Source organism: Rhinolophus sinicus, linkage group LG05 (genome assembly GCF_036562045.2).
Source record: "Rhinolophus sinicus isolate RSC01 linkage group LG05, ASM3656204v1, whole genome shotgun sequence".
NCBI classification, from domain to species: domain Eukaryota; kingdom Metazoa; phylum Chordata; class Mammalia; order Chiroptera; family Rhinolophidae; genus Rhinolophus; species Rhinolophus sinicus.
The window spans coordinates 83,319,559-83,335,726 of NC_133755.1; the positions used below are offsets into that span (position 1 = coordinate 83,319,559).

The following is a 16,168-nucleotide window of genomic DNA, read 5'->3' on the forward strand; positions in this document are numbered from 1 at the left end:
AAAAAATTAAAAATACTTTGATGTAACATGGGTAGGTTTAATCTCATAAAATGTGTCCCATTTAAGGAAATTAAAATTTGATAACGTATTTACTAATATGCTTTGCGCTACTTTTTTCACATTAGTTAATTGTGCTTTTTGCAGCCATGCTTTTTAATCACTTAATAATTTAGTTTAGTTTTATATCTCAAATTTTGTTACTGGAAGTAGCTGCTTCAAACATGTAGTTTTTTTCAGTAGTTTGTGTTTTGTAATTCTTTATAAAACTCTAAGGGTGTGATCACCACGAATCTTCCCCACAATACTATGAAAATAAACAATAATATTCCCACTTCTTTCATATGAGGAAAATGAGGCTGAGAAGATACCTTTCTTTCATTTATTTAACAAATATTAAACTGCTGTATGCCAAGCACTGTTCCAAGTGCTGAGGTTAATTGGAATTGAAAAAACATAAGCTCGTGGATCCAAGAAATCACAAACCGATTGTGGGGTTCAGACGTACAGCTGTTTGATTCCAAAATGCCTGTTGTGTGTTCAAATTGAAATTGGGGTTTTCGTTGGAAAATGTTTTGGACTTGTTTTGTTTTACTGTCTTTGAGATAACTATTACATAAATAATCCTGGGTAAATCTGATCTCTAGTGGTTTAATTTTATTTTGATCTGAGAATGATTTTTCATAATCACAATGGAAATAATGTAAAATAATGTAATTTGTTTTAAACTCTTCTATTGAGGAAATGGGGCATCTTAGATAACAAGAATTAGTGATTGCAGAATATTGGAACAAGTGAGTAAAATTGGCTTCTGTTAGGTTGGTGCAAAAGTAATTGCGGTTTAAAAGGTTAAAAATAATTGCAAAAACCGCAATTACTTTTGCACTAATCTAATAGCTCTCAGCTACCTAAAATACAAGTGGATATAGGGGAGAGTAAGCAAAAGACTAGAGGTCTTAAGGCAGAAGGGGGTCAAACTCAAGGAAAATAATTGTGGTTTAGATGGAGAAGGAACAAGAAAATAATTTGGCTTAAATTTAAAGCACTATTTAGAGCTGTTATACAGTCAGAGATATACTGTTGGTGGGAACGTAAGTTGGCTTCACCTTTATGGGGGGCAGTTTGATAAGATTAAGATCCTTAAATATATCGATGTCCTTATCCTGTAGCTCTAAATCTTGAAATTTATTCTGGAAGAAAATACAAGGTGTGCAAAAAATATGTATGCACACACTTGCAGTGTTCCTTAAATGTCCAAAGATGGGAAGTTGGTTAAATTATGGTATATATATACAAATGATAGAGCATATTATTAATAAATAAGGACACGAGGAAAGTCATATGTTAAGTGACAAGGCAGGATATGCAACTGTATGCATAGTATAACCCCAATTTAATTTATGTGATCAGAAAAAAATCAAAGGAAATATCTCAATATTAATGATAGTTATAATGGGTAGTGCAATTATAGGTAATTTTGGTTTTCTTGTATACAGTTATCAAGGTAAGGATCTGATGGGTAACTGTACCTTCCCTTTGCAATAAAATGCAAAGACTTGAAAAGCTATTTGTGAATTCCGGGGTCTTTTTTCTTGGTTTGTTTTCCTTTTGGGTTCAGGCTATATATTTGAAGTTGCTTTTAAAAGTCTGGTATTTGGTTGCATGGAGTAACATTCTAATTAGAAGTGCTTTTTCATGATAATGTTTTGAGCATTGGTATATTTTACTGTTAGAGCTGTTTTAACTTGGTTAGAGCAGCGTGCTAATAAGACCATAGTCATGGGTGGGTTTTCATGAAGGCTGTTTAGCTGTTGTTGGTTTCATTTCAGATATCCTTAGATCTGGCTGTGCATATTACAGATGAATTCTAGTTCTTGTTTCCTTCTCAGTGCCTAACTTTACAAATGAGTGGTCTGGGTTTTAGGAGGAATGGAGTGGGGCTAATATGTGGGTTAATTAGTATAAATTATGACCAGAAAAACTGCTCAAAGATCACGGATTACTGAATATTAAGTAACTCTTAGCTTTATCCTTGTATAAAGATAGCTTTTTTAAAAAATGTTAAATAGTCTTATCTAAATACCTGGTAATGATTTAAAAAATTATCCTAATATTAAGACTATTACAAGAATAATACCAAGAATATACTGAGAGAATATTTGGAGCTTTAAAAATGTCAGTTTTGAAGACTATATAGTAACATCGAACATTTTCATGGAATAATAATACATTTAAAAAAGAAAAATGATACTATAATAGCCGCTGTAGAAGTGTGACTTTTTTCTGTTTGTTCCTCATAGACTGTAAGTGCAAATGTAAGTCAGGAGCCCTAAATCTTTTTGCTTCCTGATAAACTAATGGCTGTATGTGACCAAATTCTAAGGAGTTGGACATTTTTCATAGTAAAATAGGTTTTTATGAGATGTGATGTTAACAAGTAAAAGCAAAAGCATAATTTCGGTAGAAAATAAGTTATAGTTACTAAATATGGATATGATTTTTGTGATGTTATTGAACTGAGATAGTGGGATTTGGAATTAGTTCATATTAAAATGATTAAGGACTAATGGGTACTGTAACAACTTCAGTCTTTATTTACTGTTTGCTTTTTATGTTTCCTTATAGGTGATTGGTCTGTTGGATGTTTTTACACCTGCGCGGTCCCTGGAGGAATTCAATGATGTGTGAGTAAATTTTCTCCATTTGCCTTCATCAACCAGAGGATGAAGAATAGCAGCCCATTTCTATTCCGGAACCATTAGCAGTATACAGACTTGCAGAGATTTTTTATTTCCGTCATCAGTTCTTCTGGGGGGTGGGATAGATACAGGAGATGTATATATATTATGGGTGGTGAATGTATTTTCATCCTTTCAGGCACATTGTGCTCTGTTTAGAGAGTTAGTGATCAGTCCTTGCAAGAGTTCAGTGAAGAGTGTAGGGAGTTTGGACTATGATTTTTGTTCTCAAATTACCTGTCCTAGCATCTAAAGGGACACCTTTACATTATTACATCTACATCAAGAAATGTAATGGAGCCCTGGTTCCATATACTGTATTTCCCCGAAAATAAGACTGGGTCTTACATTAATTTTTGCTCCAAAAGACTCATTAGGGCTTATTTTCAAGGGATGTCTTATTTTTTTCATGTACAAAATCTACATTTATTCATGTACAACAATCTACATTCATTCATTCATGTATAAAAATCTACATTTATTCAAATAAAGTCATGTCACCTTTTTCTGGAACATCGTCATAACTCTCCAAACCCCGAATTCTTGCTTGAGTTTCTTGCGACTCCATTTCCTGTAGAACCATTGGCCCCGATCTCTCATGTCCAGCAACAGAGCTCTCCTTAAATGAGGACTTCGTGTCCATGCAGCTGCTCGTAGTGCATTGGCAACACAGCTGTCAGTGATTTTATCCCATGAATTCTTCACCCAAGTCACGACCTCTTGCAGCCTAGGCTTCACAAAGTTTCCACGCTGATTTCTCTCCATTCTATTTTCAATGTAGTCATTGATTTCCATGAGCAAATGGTCGTTGAATGGCTTGTTTATTGCAACATCAAGAGTCTGGAGATAGGCAGTCATTCCTGCGGGAATCATTATTTCATATATTCTTCTCTGCAAGGAAGTTCTTCATGTCTTTAGTGCGGTGAGTGCTGGCTGAATCCCAGACTAGCAGACCTCCTTGGTCACCTCGCAAAACAAGTGGCAGCATTACATCGACCCACTTCCTTATAACTGCATGTGTGCACCAGGCTTTTCGGTTTCAAGAATATAAATGCCTGAAAGACGTTCAACCTTATCTTTCTTGCCCTTAGTGATGATTAGCGGTGGGGCTTTCTTTCCATCCAGACAAATTGCCAAAATACATGTAACACGTGCACTTTCGTAACCAGTGGAGGGAATGCAGATTGACGAGGCACCCCTCTGATCAATTGTCGTTTGAGATCCTTGGCCCATAAACACTGCAGTTTCATCCACAGCAGTCATGTTGGAGAATTGGTATTTAGAAAAGCCGATGCCATCAACAAAAGACTTGAATGCAAGTGCACGTTTAATAACTTCAGTATCTTCCAGCTTGAACAGTGTTGTCGATCTTAGAGACAGTTCATATCGCTGAAGGAAGCCATCCAGCCAGTGTTGTGATGCTTTGAATTCTTCTGGGGATATTTCTAACTGTGGTGCCATTGCAAGGGCAAATGCTTGACTATCAGCCCTGCAAACAAGCAAAGCCTTTGCTCTCCTGTCAGCAGTCCATTCACAGATGATGTTTTCCAGCTCAGGAAATAATGGTTGTCGACCTGATCCACACTTGCGCTTCTTAGCATTTCCCTCCTCCACCTGTTGACTGAGGTTATTGTACCCTACTAGCCATTTTCGGACCATTCGGAGATCCAACTTCTTCTCTTTGTAGAAAGCCGTAAGATTCTTGCCCCGGGAGTCTTCCACGATGCCTTTCTTACACTCGACGGAATAGCTCTTTCTTTTTGCACCCATCTTGTCTGGGGGTCAAAATATTATTCCCTTTAAATGTACCATTAAATCAGGTGTTATTTGAAGACTTACAAGACAGGAGTGGCAACAAAAATGGTGACAGTTAAGAATGATGGTCCACACAAAAGTGACGAAAAATTGCAGGCCCCAAAATTCAGAAAACGTTTCTTTTATTTCACACAAGTGCATTAAGTATGTCCGTTACAACATACGATGCATTGAACTATGAAGATTCATATTACACACAATCACGTCCATTCGTTATTGAGTGCGCACATAATTCGTGCATTATGGCTGTACTCGGATTGGTCATTTGGCAGTAAGTCTCAAGTTCATCTGTTTACATAGGCATTTACCTTTCCTCCAAAGGCACCCACTTGGGTATTTACAAATACTTAATTATATTTTATATTATTTATTTTAAGTATTAATGTCAATAATATTTATATTTAATTATATATTATTACTATTTTATAATTCAATACGTCTGTCGTGTGTTGCAATGGACGTACTAAATGTGTCCATCTGGCTGACGATCTTAGCTGGGGCTTATTTTTGGGGTAGGGCTTATATTACGAGCATCCTGAAAAATCATGCTAGGGCTTATTTTCCAGTTAGGTCTTATTTTGGGTGAAATACGGTAGGTTCTTCCTTCTCTTTTATCCCACTTGTGTGGGAAATGGCACTAGATCAGCATGCTGATCCTTGTGCTTCTGTGCTGGGGTAAGGGGCGGCCTCATGTGTTGAGAAAACTGATGAATAGTGCTAATTCTCCCAGTTTTGTGACCATCTCTATTATTTTAGCCTGGGGCGCCCCTGGAAAGCAGAGCTGAGATTCTCAGGAACCAGTAGTAGGGGGCTAGGGAAAATGAAACAGGGATGGATATAGCATATCCTGCTATAAGGATATGTCGTAAAGTTGGCCACCATTGTGGGCAGCTGGGCTGAAAACTGCCAGGATCTTCCAGGAAGCCGTACAGAATGTACCTCAGATGGGGAGTGTTTATCCACTGGCCCTGTCTCCATTGGCAAGGGTTACCCAATGGGGCGTGCATACCCAGATTACACATGTGTGAGTGCAAGATAGATTCCAGCAGGTATCTTTGTACACGTACAGGCTCTCTACTATAGCTTTCCCAGTATCTGAACTGGCACATCTCCTTCCCAGAATGGTGCATGTTTTTACCAAGGATGAACTTACATTGACACATTATAATCACCCAAAGTCCTATAGAGTTTACCTTAGGGTTCACTCTTGGCGTTGGGCATTTTATGGGTTTAGATAAACGTATAACAAGATATCGTCATTATAATATCATATAGTGTATTTTCACTGCCCTAAGAGTGGTGGTGTTTGATATTCTGTCTAAATGTGGAAGAAATACTGAAGTAGTGTATTTGTGAATTACTTTGGAAAACATTTGAAGCAGATCTGAGCTATATCCCCAAATTTAGGCACGATGAGAATGGGTATATTGAACAAAGAAATTTGCTGACCTAAGCAAACGCTGTATTTTGGCTTAATCAGGCATTATGGAATTGGATTCTGAACCTATTTTTTCTATGTGAAAAGACCTTATTTAAGGCTAGTGTCTGTGTAAAAGGATAGGTTTTCTCCATTGTAGTGCCTTTGGCTCCTCCTTTTATCCATTTGAAAGCCCACTGCCTTCAAGCATGCCCACTGAGTTAAGATCGCATTTATTTATTTTTTAATTCATTCAACAAATACTATTGCTCCTGAGTAGGAAGCAGTTCTTTCTACTTAACCGTATTTATTTATTTATTTCCAGCTTTAGTGGGATATAATTGACATACAACATTGTGTTAAGTTGGGTTCTGATTATTTATAAACAGGAACTGAGTTCATCTCTTGAAAGCAAATGTCAGTACTACTTGTTGAATACTTGCTGAGTGGAGTGTTGGGACAGGTTCAGAATAATCAGAAACACTAGTTTTTGCCTTTGATGAAATCAAAATCTTATTAGGGGCAATAAATGCAAAACACCTTTGTAAGTTACTAATGGTTGTATGACCTTGTCTGACTCCCAGGGACCCAGTTAACTTCCCTGTAAAAATGATGAAAATTGGGGTGGTTGACTTCTGAAGTGTTTTCAATCCCAGAGAATCTCTGAAAATAAAAAAATGAAGGTAATATTGCCTTTAGGAAAATGTTTCATTGTTTACTTTTTATGATGTTTGTATCACTGAAAAAAATTAGTGCTTGTCCAATATTATGGTTATTTCAGTGTTTTCCAAAGTCATTAAAATTTGTATAAGACAGCAAGCATCTGTCATCTACAGTTGCAGGGTTTGCAAATTTATTATACCTTTAGGACCAAATAACATAAGTGAGGCTCAGTGTTAACACAACTGGGAGTAGTAAAACAATAACTGCACTTCCTAAAAATATTCAAATTCATATTAAAACAAAACAAGCAAATGAACAAAAACCCACTGTTCTGGACAAATCAAACATGCTGAAGGCTAAAGTGGTTCTGCAAGTTTAGAGCAGGCTGTGATTTTGAACATGAATTTTCTGTGCCAATTAACAAAATCTCTAATTTTAATATTTACAGTTGCCTTTTAATCATGTGTTATGAGTATCTGTGTCTTAATAGTTCAGTTAGCACTTTTAATTTATCATGCAATTCAAATTTGTACTGAATTTTTAATTTCTTGATTAATAGGCATCCCGAATGCTTCATTTGTGAGACTGTTTTTGAGAAGGGAACAATAATAAGTTATGAGTTTTGACCACTAGGAGCAATGTGCCGTTACTGAATCTAACAGATAGAGATGGTGGTCGGAAAATGCGGAGTAAAAAGATGGGTATACGGAGCTGCTCTTGGCTGCCATGTGATGTGGTTTGCAATTGGCAACATTTTTGTAAAGATATAGCTCGATATTTTAAATGATTGGAAATTATTTGGACATTTCTGTTGGCTTCTTGATGGTAATTTTTGGCAAGAGGTGGCACGCTGCAGATATTTGGTTACCAGTAGAAATCCAAAAAAAAATTTAACCCTATTAGAACCTAACCCCTAGCAAGCTGCGGCTATCATGCTGCTGCAGTGTGGCCTTTTCATAACTGCAGTGGGTCTCTGATCAAGCTTAGTAGGCAATGAAGAGGTTTTGGAATCTTAGTGCCAACTATTTCTTCAAATTTCAGGAAAACTGGATTGTCATGGGTTAAGTGGAAAAATAGCCTCTCCCTACTGTTTTCTGTCACTTTTCCCTTTATTTTACAACTTGCCATCCCTGGTTTCTTGACACCTGAGATCCTTATCTCTCTCTGCTTAGTTCTTAAAGAACTAGAGGGAAGTGGGGTTTTGGATTCCCCTGGGATCTAGCAGACCTTCACCAGCTGCAGGCAGGCAGCAGTGATTGCTTTAGGGAAAGCCAGTGGACAGGTCATCACCTAGCTTAGCCTTGCACTTACAAAACATGATTGTTGAACTAATACGTTTAGCCTTTTATATTAATACGAAAACTGCTGAATATACTGAATAGGTAAAGGGAGTCTCTCGATTGACATTTTAACCTGATTTTAGTCAATAAATATTTGAATACCCATGCTATGCTAGGCACAGTACTAGTCTCTGGGAATTTAATGGTAAATACTATAAACATGATCCCTGATGGTGGAGCTGAGACTCTTAATGGGAGAGAACTGTTTAAATGATCAAACAAAATAGTGTGGTAAGCTCCGAAAGATCCTGTATGATTTCTCCTCCGCACACTCTGACCTCACCTAACACTTTTTCCACTCACTCTCTCCATTCCAACCACTCTGGCCTCTTTGTTCTTCCTCGAATGCAGGCATCCACATTCCCAGTAGGACATTTGCACTGGTTTCTGAGGTGGACCTGGAACACTGTCCCCACTGTCCACATGACTGGCTCCTTCATTTCCTTCAAAGGTCTCTTCATCAGAAGCTTTTCCCCTCAGCACCGCAGCTGAAATCCTACCCCTGCCGTCAGTATCTAGTCCTTACCCTGCTTTGTTCTTACCACATTTTATCATCTTGTATTTGTAATTCTCTGTCTTCCTCCGCTAGCTTGTAAGCTGTCAGAGTAGGGAGTTTGTTTTTTTCCTTGTTGAGTCTTTTGTACTTAGAAATTTTCAGATGAGGAAACTGAAGTTGAGAGAGATGAACTGAGTTGCATAACACCTGTTTCCCCGAAAACAAGACCCAGCTGGACCATCAGCTCTGATGCGTCTTTGGAGCAAAGATTAGTATAAGACCAGGTATTATATCATATCATATCATACCCGGTCTTATAGTAAAATAAGACTGGGTCTTACATTAATTTTTGCTCCAAAAGATGCATTAGAGCTGATGGTCCAGCTAGGTCTTATTTTCAGGGAAACACTGTACCACATACAAAATTGCATGCATCTCAGTTCTTTTGGCTCTAAATCTATTTCTAATCACATTTTTTATGATTTAGAGCTGTAATTATTATTTGAAAGTCTGGTAAACACAGTACTTTTATTCTTTGAAAATAGGTCGAGTGCTCAAGATGGGTAATACAGGAAGAGAGGCAGTCTGGGAGAAAGACGAATGAGTTAACTGTATCAACAGCTGTATTTGCAATATATTTCCTTATCAGAGCGGTCTGCTGAAATGAGGGTAGAGAGTTGGGGAAGCTCGTTGTATAGATGTCTTTACTGACACACGTTTGAAATGTAATTATATTATACATCCTTTAAGAAAATACCATTCAATTTTTGTCTCAGATGATCAATAAAATACCCCCTTTTTCTCAGATTAGCTGATGTATAACAGGTAAAGAAGCTTCCATGTCTAGTTTATAGTTTGAGTCCTGCAGGAAATCTTTCCCTAATTAACTCCTTCCTAAGTCTGGGCTGGGCTCCGTCCCGTGTGTTCTCTAGCACCTCCACGTTCCCTTATAGCTCTAATCATGCTCTGATTATACATTTACACGTCCTTCCTCTCATCCGCATTCTGTATCTGTCTCTTCCACTGTTGCATCCCCAGTGCTCAACAAGAAATGGTTGGTGATGGACTGATTGAATGACGAATAACCTTGTGCTGTCTTGTTTGTAACTAGTTGATGATGCCATTGTCTGATAGCATGGCCAGTGCATTCTCTGGACGAGCGTTTCTGTTTTAATCCTGTAATATGGACTGTGTGGCAGAATAGCGAGTCTGGTTTGTTTGATGCAGGTGACGTAGAGGGCACCGTTCAGTAATCTTTGCTCCCCTGGGATGGTTTGTTATGAAATCAGCTGGCTAAGCTGCCTACCTGGCTGCCGAATGCGGTTTTACCCCCTACATTAGAACAGTCTGATCTGCTTCCCAGGTCAGGTCTTTGGCATGAGGATTTCAGTAAAATGTGTTCTTGCCTGGTCTTACGTGGTAGTAATGCCATTTGAGGTGTCCTGGGTCCCTCAATTCAGTTCAGTAGTCACTGAGTGCGTGCTCTCTACCAGACACTGTTCTAGGTACTTTAGATACGTCAGGGGGCGAAAAAGAACCCCGTCCTCCTTGACCATTGTACAGATTGATAGCAATAAACAATGAATGGACATATAAAAAAAGAACGCGATAATATGATAGCTGGCAGTAATGCTATGGACAGAAAAGGGTAGAACAAGGCAGGGAAATGAGGAGTACGAGGGCAATTTTAAGTGGGGTGGTAAGGACGCCTCCCTGACAAGGTGAATTTTGAGCGGAAATTTGAAGGACTAGAAGAATTAGACTCAGGGATGTCTGGGGAAGAGCATTCCAGTCAGAAGGAACAGCCAGTGCGAAAGTCCTGAGGCAGAAGACCGACCACATTGTGTGTGATTGCAGCCAGGGGGGCTGTGTGGCCGGAGCAGGGCCTGCGCGGAGCTGAGTGAGCGTGGGGCAGAGAAGTAGATGATGAAGTGAGAGACCACTGGGGCCGGGTGCTGGCTTATGTGGGGCTTTATCTGCCACTGAAGGGAGTTTTGCCCTTTGATGAGAGGAGTGACATGATCCGATTTGTATTTTGAAAGAATCACTCCGTGTACTGTGTTGAGAATACACGGCAGTAAGTCCCAAGGATCACTGAACGTATGTATTTCAGAGGCTTGTGGTTACAAGTTGTCAACCCCTGTGATTATTTTAAGTACTTTCTTTAAATATGGAAATGGTTTTGCCTTTTGATAATTGCCTCATCAAGTAGGGCTGACAGTAGTAGAGATGCCGATCTATAACTATCAAAGGGATTTGTTTCCTACACAGGTTCTTTCTGACTATTATGCTTTTTAAAAAATGGCGGTAGGGTAGGAGTCTTGACAGTTGGCTATTATCCAAGAAGTGCTGAATAAATGAAGCTGGAGAATGGGCGCTGCCTACTGAACACCTACGGTAGGCTTCTGCCTGCGTGCTGCTGCAGTACATTTTGCGTATGAGTCACTTTGAGAAGTGGTGATTGATGCCCTTTACAGTTTGATTAAATTTAAAGGAGACCACCTTCACAAGAGGAGTGAAAAACAAGATTTGTACCAGGCCATGAAACCTTCTTTTCAGCCGTTAGCCTAATAAAGTCCTACTTATTTAATTCCTTCTTTAAAGATGGGAGAACTAGATATAGCTAGCTTTCCAACTGTCCTCAAGTCAAGCCTTCATTAATTTATTTGAGGCGTTATGAACACTGACAATAGTAGGCATGTCTTTACAAAAATGGAATTAAATTTGCTTTCCAGAGACAAACACTGCAGAAATTATGTGTAAAATGTGCTCATCTGTGTTTTCCTCCACTCCCTGTTCGCTACTTCTGGAAGTGGGTGTATGTCTTCCAGAAGCGTCCAGTAACTTTGCACAACACTTGCTTTTGTCCACGGTTGCAAGATTTGTTTGGAAACCTTTCTGTGTGTGATGAGCTGGAATTTGACAATTGGTTGTCACGGCTTGGTCTTTGAGCTCCATGTAGTGATTTAGTTAGTTCCTGCAAGACGCTTCTGCCAGGAATAATGCTTTTCAGTTGATTGAAGTGTAGCCTAGCAGCCGTGCTTGATAGTTATAACTACTATGTAGACTGATTAATCTTATATATTTATGTAATGTTTTGACAGTCTCACCCTCCATCTGGAAATTTTAGTGATAAAATGGATATGGTCTCTGATGGGAAGGGGTTTGAGGGGAATTACACAGTGGTGGGATAGTCCTTCTAAAAGCATGTTCCATCTCCAGTTGCGCAGTCAGTGGGCCTCTGGCTGTATAGGATTTCTTGTCACTGGTAATCATTGAAACACAATAGTTACCCTTGAAATAACTGGTTGCATTGGTAATACTGCCTATCATTTTTGTGAACTAGCACAGACATGTTAGAGAGTTAAGATTTTTAGGTTTTATTTCAAAACAAATTAAGATAGATTTTAGGTAGACTCATCCAAAACAATGTTTCCGTTGTTTACCTTTTCTCCTTAAAACTACTTTTAAAAGTTGAGAGATTAATCCTTTTACTTCCCTGTCATAAAATGTAATTATTTGCAAAGCAGCCTTACAAGACAGATATTAGATTCTCTCTTTCTCAGCCTGAGCCTTGCAATTTGTCTTAATTTGTATTATGGATGTGGCAGCCATTAGCCCAGATTTTCTGGGGGAAGTCCTGATTTCAAAATATTACCGACTTATTCACAGCCTTCTCAGATTTGTCAGATTATGTGTCAATTTTGGGTATTGCTGTTTTGCCAGCTTTCTTCATTAGTTAAGGATTAACTTTGATAGCAAATACTGAGAATTGATAAGGAAATCATGTGGAGAGATTGCGTCTTTGATTATTGTGACATTTATAAAACTTTTTTAAAAAAGATCATTCTCTCAACTTAAATTTTGTGTCAACTGGAAGAATTTGGTTAGAGGTAGTAATATATGCTGTGATTAATATCTCGGTCTGTGAGATCAAGCAGTTTTAGGTTCAACCCCTGACATTACCACTCTTAACCTTGAGCAAGTTATATATTCCTTTTCTATCTCTGTTTCCTCATCAATGAAATGGGAATGCTAATGGGACGTACCTAGCAGAGTTGTCAGGAAGAGTACGTGAGCCATGGGCGTAAGAAATAGTGCTTGGCACAGAATAAGCACTAACTGCCCTTGGTTATGTCATACTGAGCTTGGAACATCTCTTAGAACTACCTTCATGAAAGCATTTCAGAAAGTTTTCAAAAACATTTCAATTTACACTTCAGATTACATTTAGAGTCTACCCATTCCTCAAGGCAATATAAACATGCAAGTTTTAAAAATATGAAATGTTAATATTTTATGTTAAGGTTACATCTATGCTAACTACTCTTGATCTTTGTGCAGTTGGGAACTGACCACAGCAGCCCAACGGGAAAATTATGAAACAGAAAAAGATTCAGTTCTTGTTTGAGAAAAGCAATTAATAAATATATATATAGAGATATATATAAATATATATACATACATATATGTATATATGTATTTACATATATAGAGAGAGAGAGAGAGGAGTGTGTGTGTGTGTGTGTGTGTGTGTGTGTGTGTGTGTAAAGAGAGGTCATACACATATTTATTCACATAACACAGTAGATTTAAATTTACTGTCCTGGTTTCTTTCCCTCCAAATTATTAAAAAAAACACAAAAACAAACAAACAAAAAAAACAAATGACATCAGCATTCTGCATAGCCAAAGTGATGTACATTATTATTCAGCCTCAGGAATGGATAATGATTCTCGACAGTAGATGAAACCTAACCTAATTTTTAAAAATTCGGCCTCTTTAGTACTGATGTGGTTTTTCTTTTCCCAGACCTGCGTGACACAGGAATGGGTGGGTAAGGCATTGCGTCTAGGATATCTGTAGTGAACCTGTTGGACTTGAATGCAGTCATCCCCTAATCTTACCATGTAAAACCAGGGTTAATTGCCAGCACCACGCCTGTGAGAAGTTCTGGACTGCCTCATCTTGCTTGCAGATAAAATGTGTTCCTCCTTCCTTTAAATTCAGGAATATTATCAATGACTAATACCCTTAACCAGTCATTCCTGAAAAAGAAGATTTATAATTTGGAAATTGAAAGATACTCTTATTTTAGAACTTACAATTTGGAAGTTTATAATGAGATGAAAATATAGTGGTGAGTTTAAAAATGCAAGCTACTTTATTATATGGCCATGCATTTAATTACACTGTATATTTCTCATGCAATAATAATGTTTTGTAAGAAAACTGGGATTAACACATATCATTCTAATTTCCATTTTTGCTGTTTAGAGAACCTAGGAAAAGATGTCAAGTAGGAATGAGTGTAAATTTTTTAGAAAAATAGATAACAGGTGATAAAGTTAGAATAGTGGTGTTGAAAATGGCCCCCCATGAGTAGTTAGTAAGCTTTTAGCTGTCACATGGTGCTCCCTCGGTGGCCTTTTCTGAAAAACTTTTAAATGTCTCATGAAGATAAGAACTTTCTTAGACATTCTGGATTATTGTGTAACTCTCCATTATTCTAGGTATCTGGTGACCCATCTCATGGGGGCAGATCTGAACAACATTGTGAAATGCCAGAAGCTTACGGATGACCATGTTCAGTTCCTTATCTACCAGATTCTTCGAGGTCTCAAGGTACAGACAGTATTAGTAATAATTTTTTAGAAATGAAATTCTCTGTCTCCTTCTCTCCCTTCTATTTGGGGCTTAAGGGAAAACAAAGCTCCTCTTATGGAAAATTCAAACACCCACAAAAGCACTGGTAAAAATGAGCCCCTGTGTTTATTCAATGCCCACAATGACCAACATATGGCCAATCTTGTTTCTTTTGTGTTCCCCAAGTCCTAGATTATTTTAAGGCAAGTCTAGACATCAGATCATTCCACCCATAGGTATTTCAGTATGCATGTCTGAGGACTAAGGACTCTATTATTATTACCTCTAAACAGTAATCGTAATTTCTTGATATAATCTAATATCTGGTCAGTGTCATGTTAGAACTTTAAAAGCATCCTCAAGGAGGCTAATTTATTTGTGGGAGGAGCAGATAAACTGTTTTAAAATTAAACCCCCTTTGGCCGCAGCTCCGCTCATTCCAGCAGCATTGCCGACCCTCTGGGACTCGCCATCATGGATACTCTGTCGAAAGCAAATGGCACCTTTGCCTTAAACCTGTAGAAAAAGCTGAGTGAAGACAACTCGAAAAACGTGTTTTTCTCGTCCATGAGCATCTCCTCTTTGCTGGCCATGGTCTTCGTGGGGGCAGAGGGAAACGCCGTGGCCCAGGTGGCCCAAGCGCTTTCTTTAAGTCAAAGCGGCGGTGGCGTGAAGATGTCCACCAGGGTTTCCAGTTGCTTCTCACCAAAGTTAGTTAACAGGACTGGGACCAAGGACTTGCTTAGAACTGCCAACAGGCTCTTTGGAGAAAAGGCTTATGATTTCAACTCATCTTTCAAAGATTGCTGCTGCAAATTCTACCAAGCACAGATGGAAGAGCTTGACTTTTTCAAAGCTACAGAGGAGACCAGAAAACACATAAATACCTGGGTAGCGAACAAGACAGAAGGTAAAATTACTGAGTTGCTGTCTCCAAATTCAGTGAGTCCACAGACTCCTCTTGTTCTGGTGAATGCCATCTACTTCAAAGGAGACTGGGACAATCAGTTTAACAAACAGCAGACCAAGGAAAAGACCATTTAAAGTCAGCAAGACTGAGGAGAAACCTGTGCAAATGATGTTCAGAAACCTACCTTTCATATGACCTACACAGGAGAAATACTCACCAAAATCCTGGTGTTTCCTTATGTCGGCAAAGAACTGAATATGATCATCATGCTTCCAGATGAAAACTTCGGTTTGGAAATGGTGGAAAACGAACTTCACTCGTTTGAAATTCATAGAGTGGACCAAGCCAGACATGCAGGATGAAGAGCGGTGCAAAGGTCCCTCCCTAGATTTAACCTGGAGGAGAATTATGACATGAAGGGTGTCCTTCTCTCTCTGGGCCTGACCGATGCCTTGGAGGAGGGCAAGGCGGGCTTTTCCGGAATGTCGTCGTGGAGAGACCTGGATCTGTCCCAGACTGCACAAGTCCTTTGTGAAGGTCAACGAGGAGGGCACGCAGGGCACAGAGGCCGCGAGCACCACTGCGGCCGTCCTGATGCCTCAATGTGGAAGCATCACGCCCGGGTTCTGTGCTGACCGCCCCTTCCTTTTCTTTATGCAGCACAGCAAAACCTGCGCTGTTCTGTCCTGTGGCCGATTCTCCTCGCCGCAAGGAAACGGTCAGCACTGCAAAGAACCCTTCTCCTGTCTCCTGCTGCCCCACTTTTCCTCTGACACTTCACAATGGGCCTGCAATCCAAAGTGACCTTTGGTGGTGATCCAAAAATAAAGGGCCTAAGTTTTTTTGGGGGGAAAAAAATCAAACCCCCTTTGACATTTAGCAGCTTTGAGTCCTTACTGAGCCCCAGAGAACCAACTAGAAAGTAGGTGGAAAGCTCTGTTTCACTCAGACTTCAGCTCTGTGAGGAGAGTTGATGGTATGGAAATCACAATTATGGTAAATGTACAGACTACTAGTAACTACGTGTTCTAATTTCTCATCCCATTGTTGATACTAGCAGTTCTTTTTGATTCATGAAAATGTACTTCAAATAAGTCATAAGGAGGTTGCAGATAACTTTTCATTAACTGACTTTTTTCTGTTTC

At 38.9% G+C, this 16,168-nt stretch overlaps 1 protein-coding gene and 1 pseudogene across 2 annotated transcripts in view; both read left to right on the forward strand.

Annotated features, from left to right (window-relative positions):
* Nucleotides 1–16,168, forward strand: part of MAPK14 (mitogen-activated protein kinase 14) — a 67,297-nt gene that overhangs the window by 24,118 nt on the left and 27,011 nt on the right. For both annotated transcript variants that reach the window (XM_019738749.2, XM_019738750.2), the window contains exons 3-4: nt 2,623–2,681; nt 13,981–14,092. In XM_019738749.2, coding sequence (XP_019594308.1) covers nt 2,623–2,681; nt 13,981–14,092 — 171 coding nt within the window. The remainder of the gene's footprint in view (nt 1–2,622; nt 2,682–13,980; nt 14,093–16,168) is intronic.
* Nucleotides 14,104–16,158, forward strand: LOC109450961 (serpin B6; annotated as a pseudogene).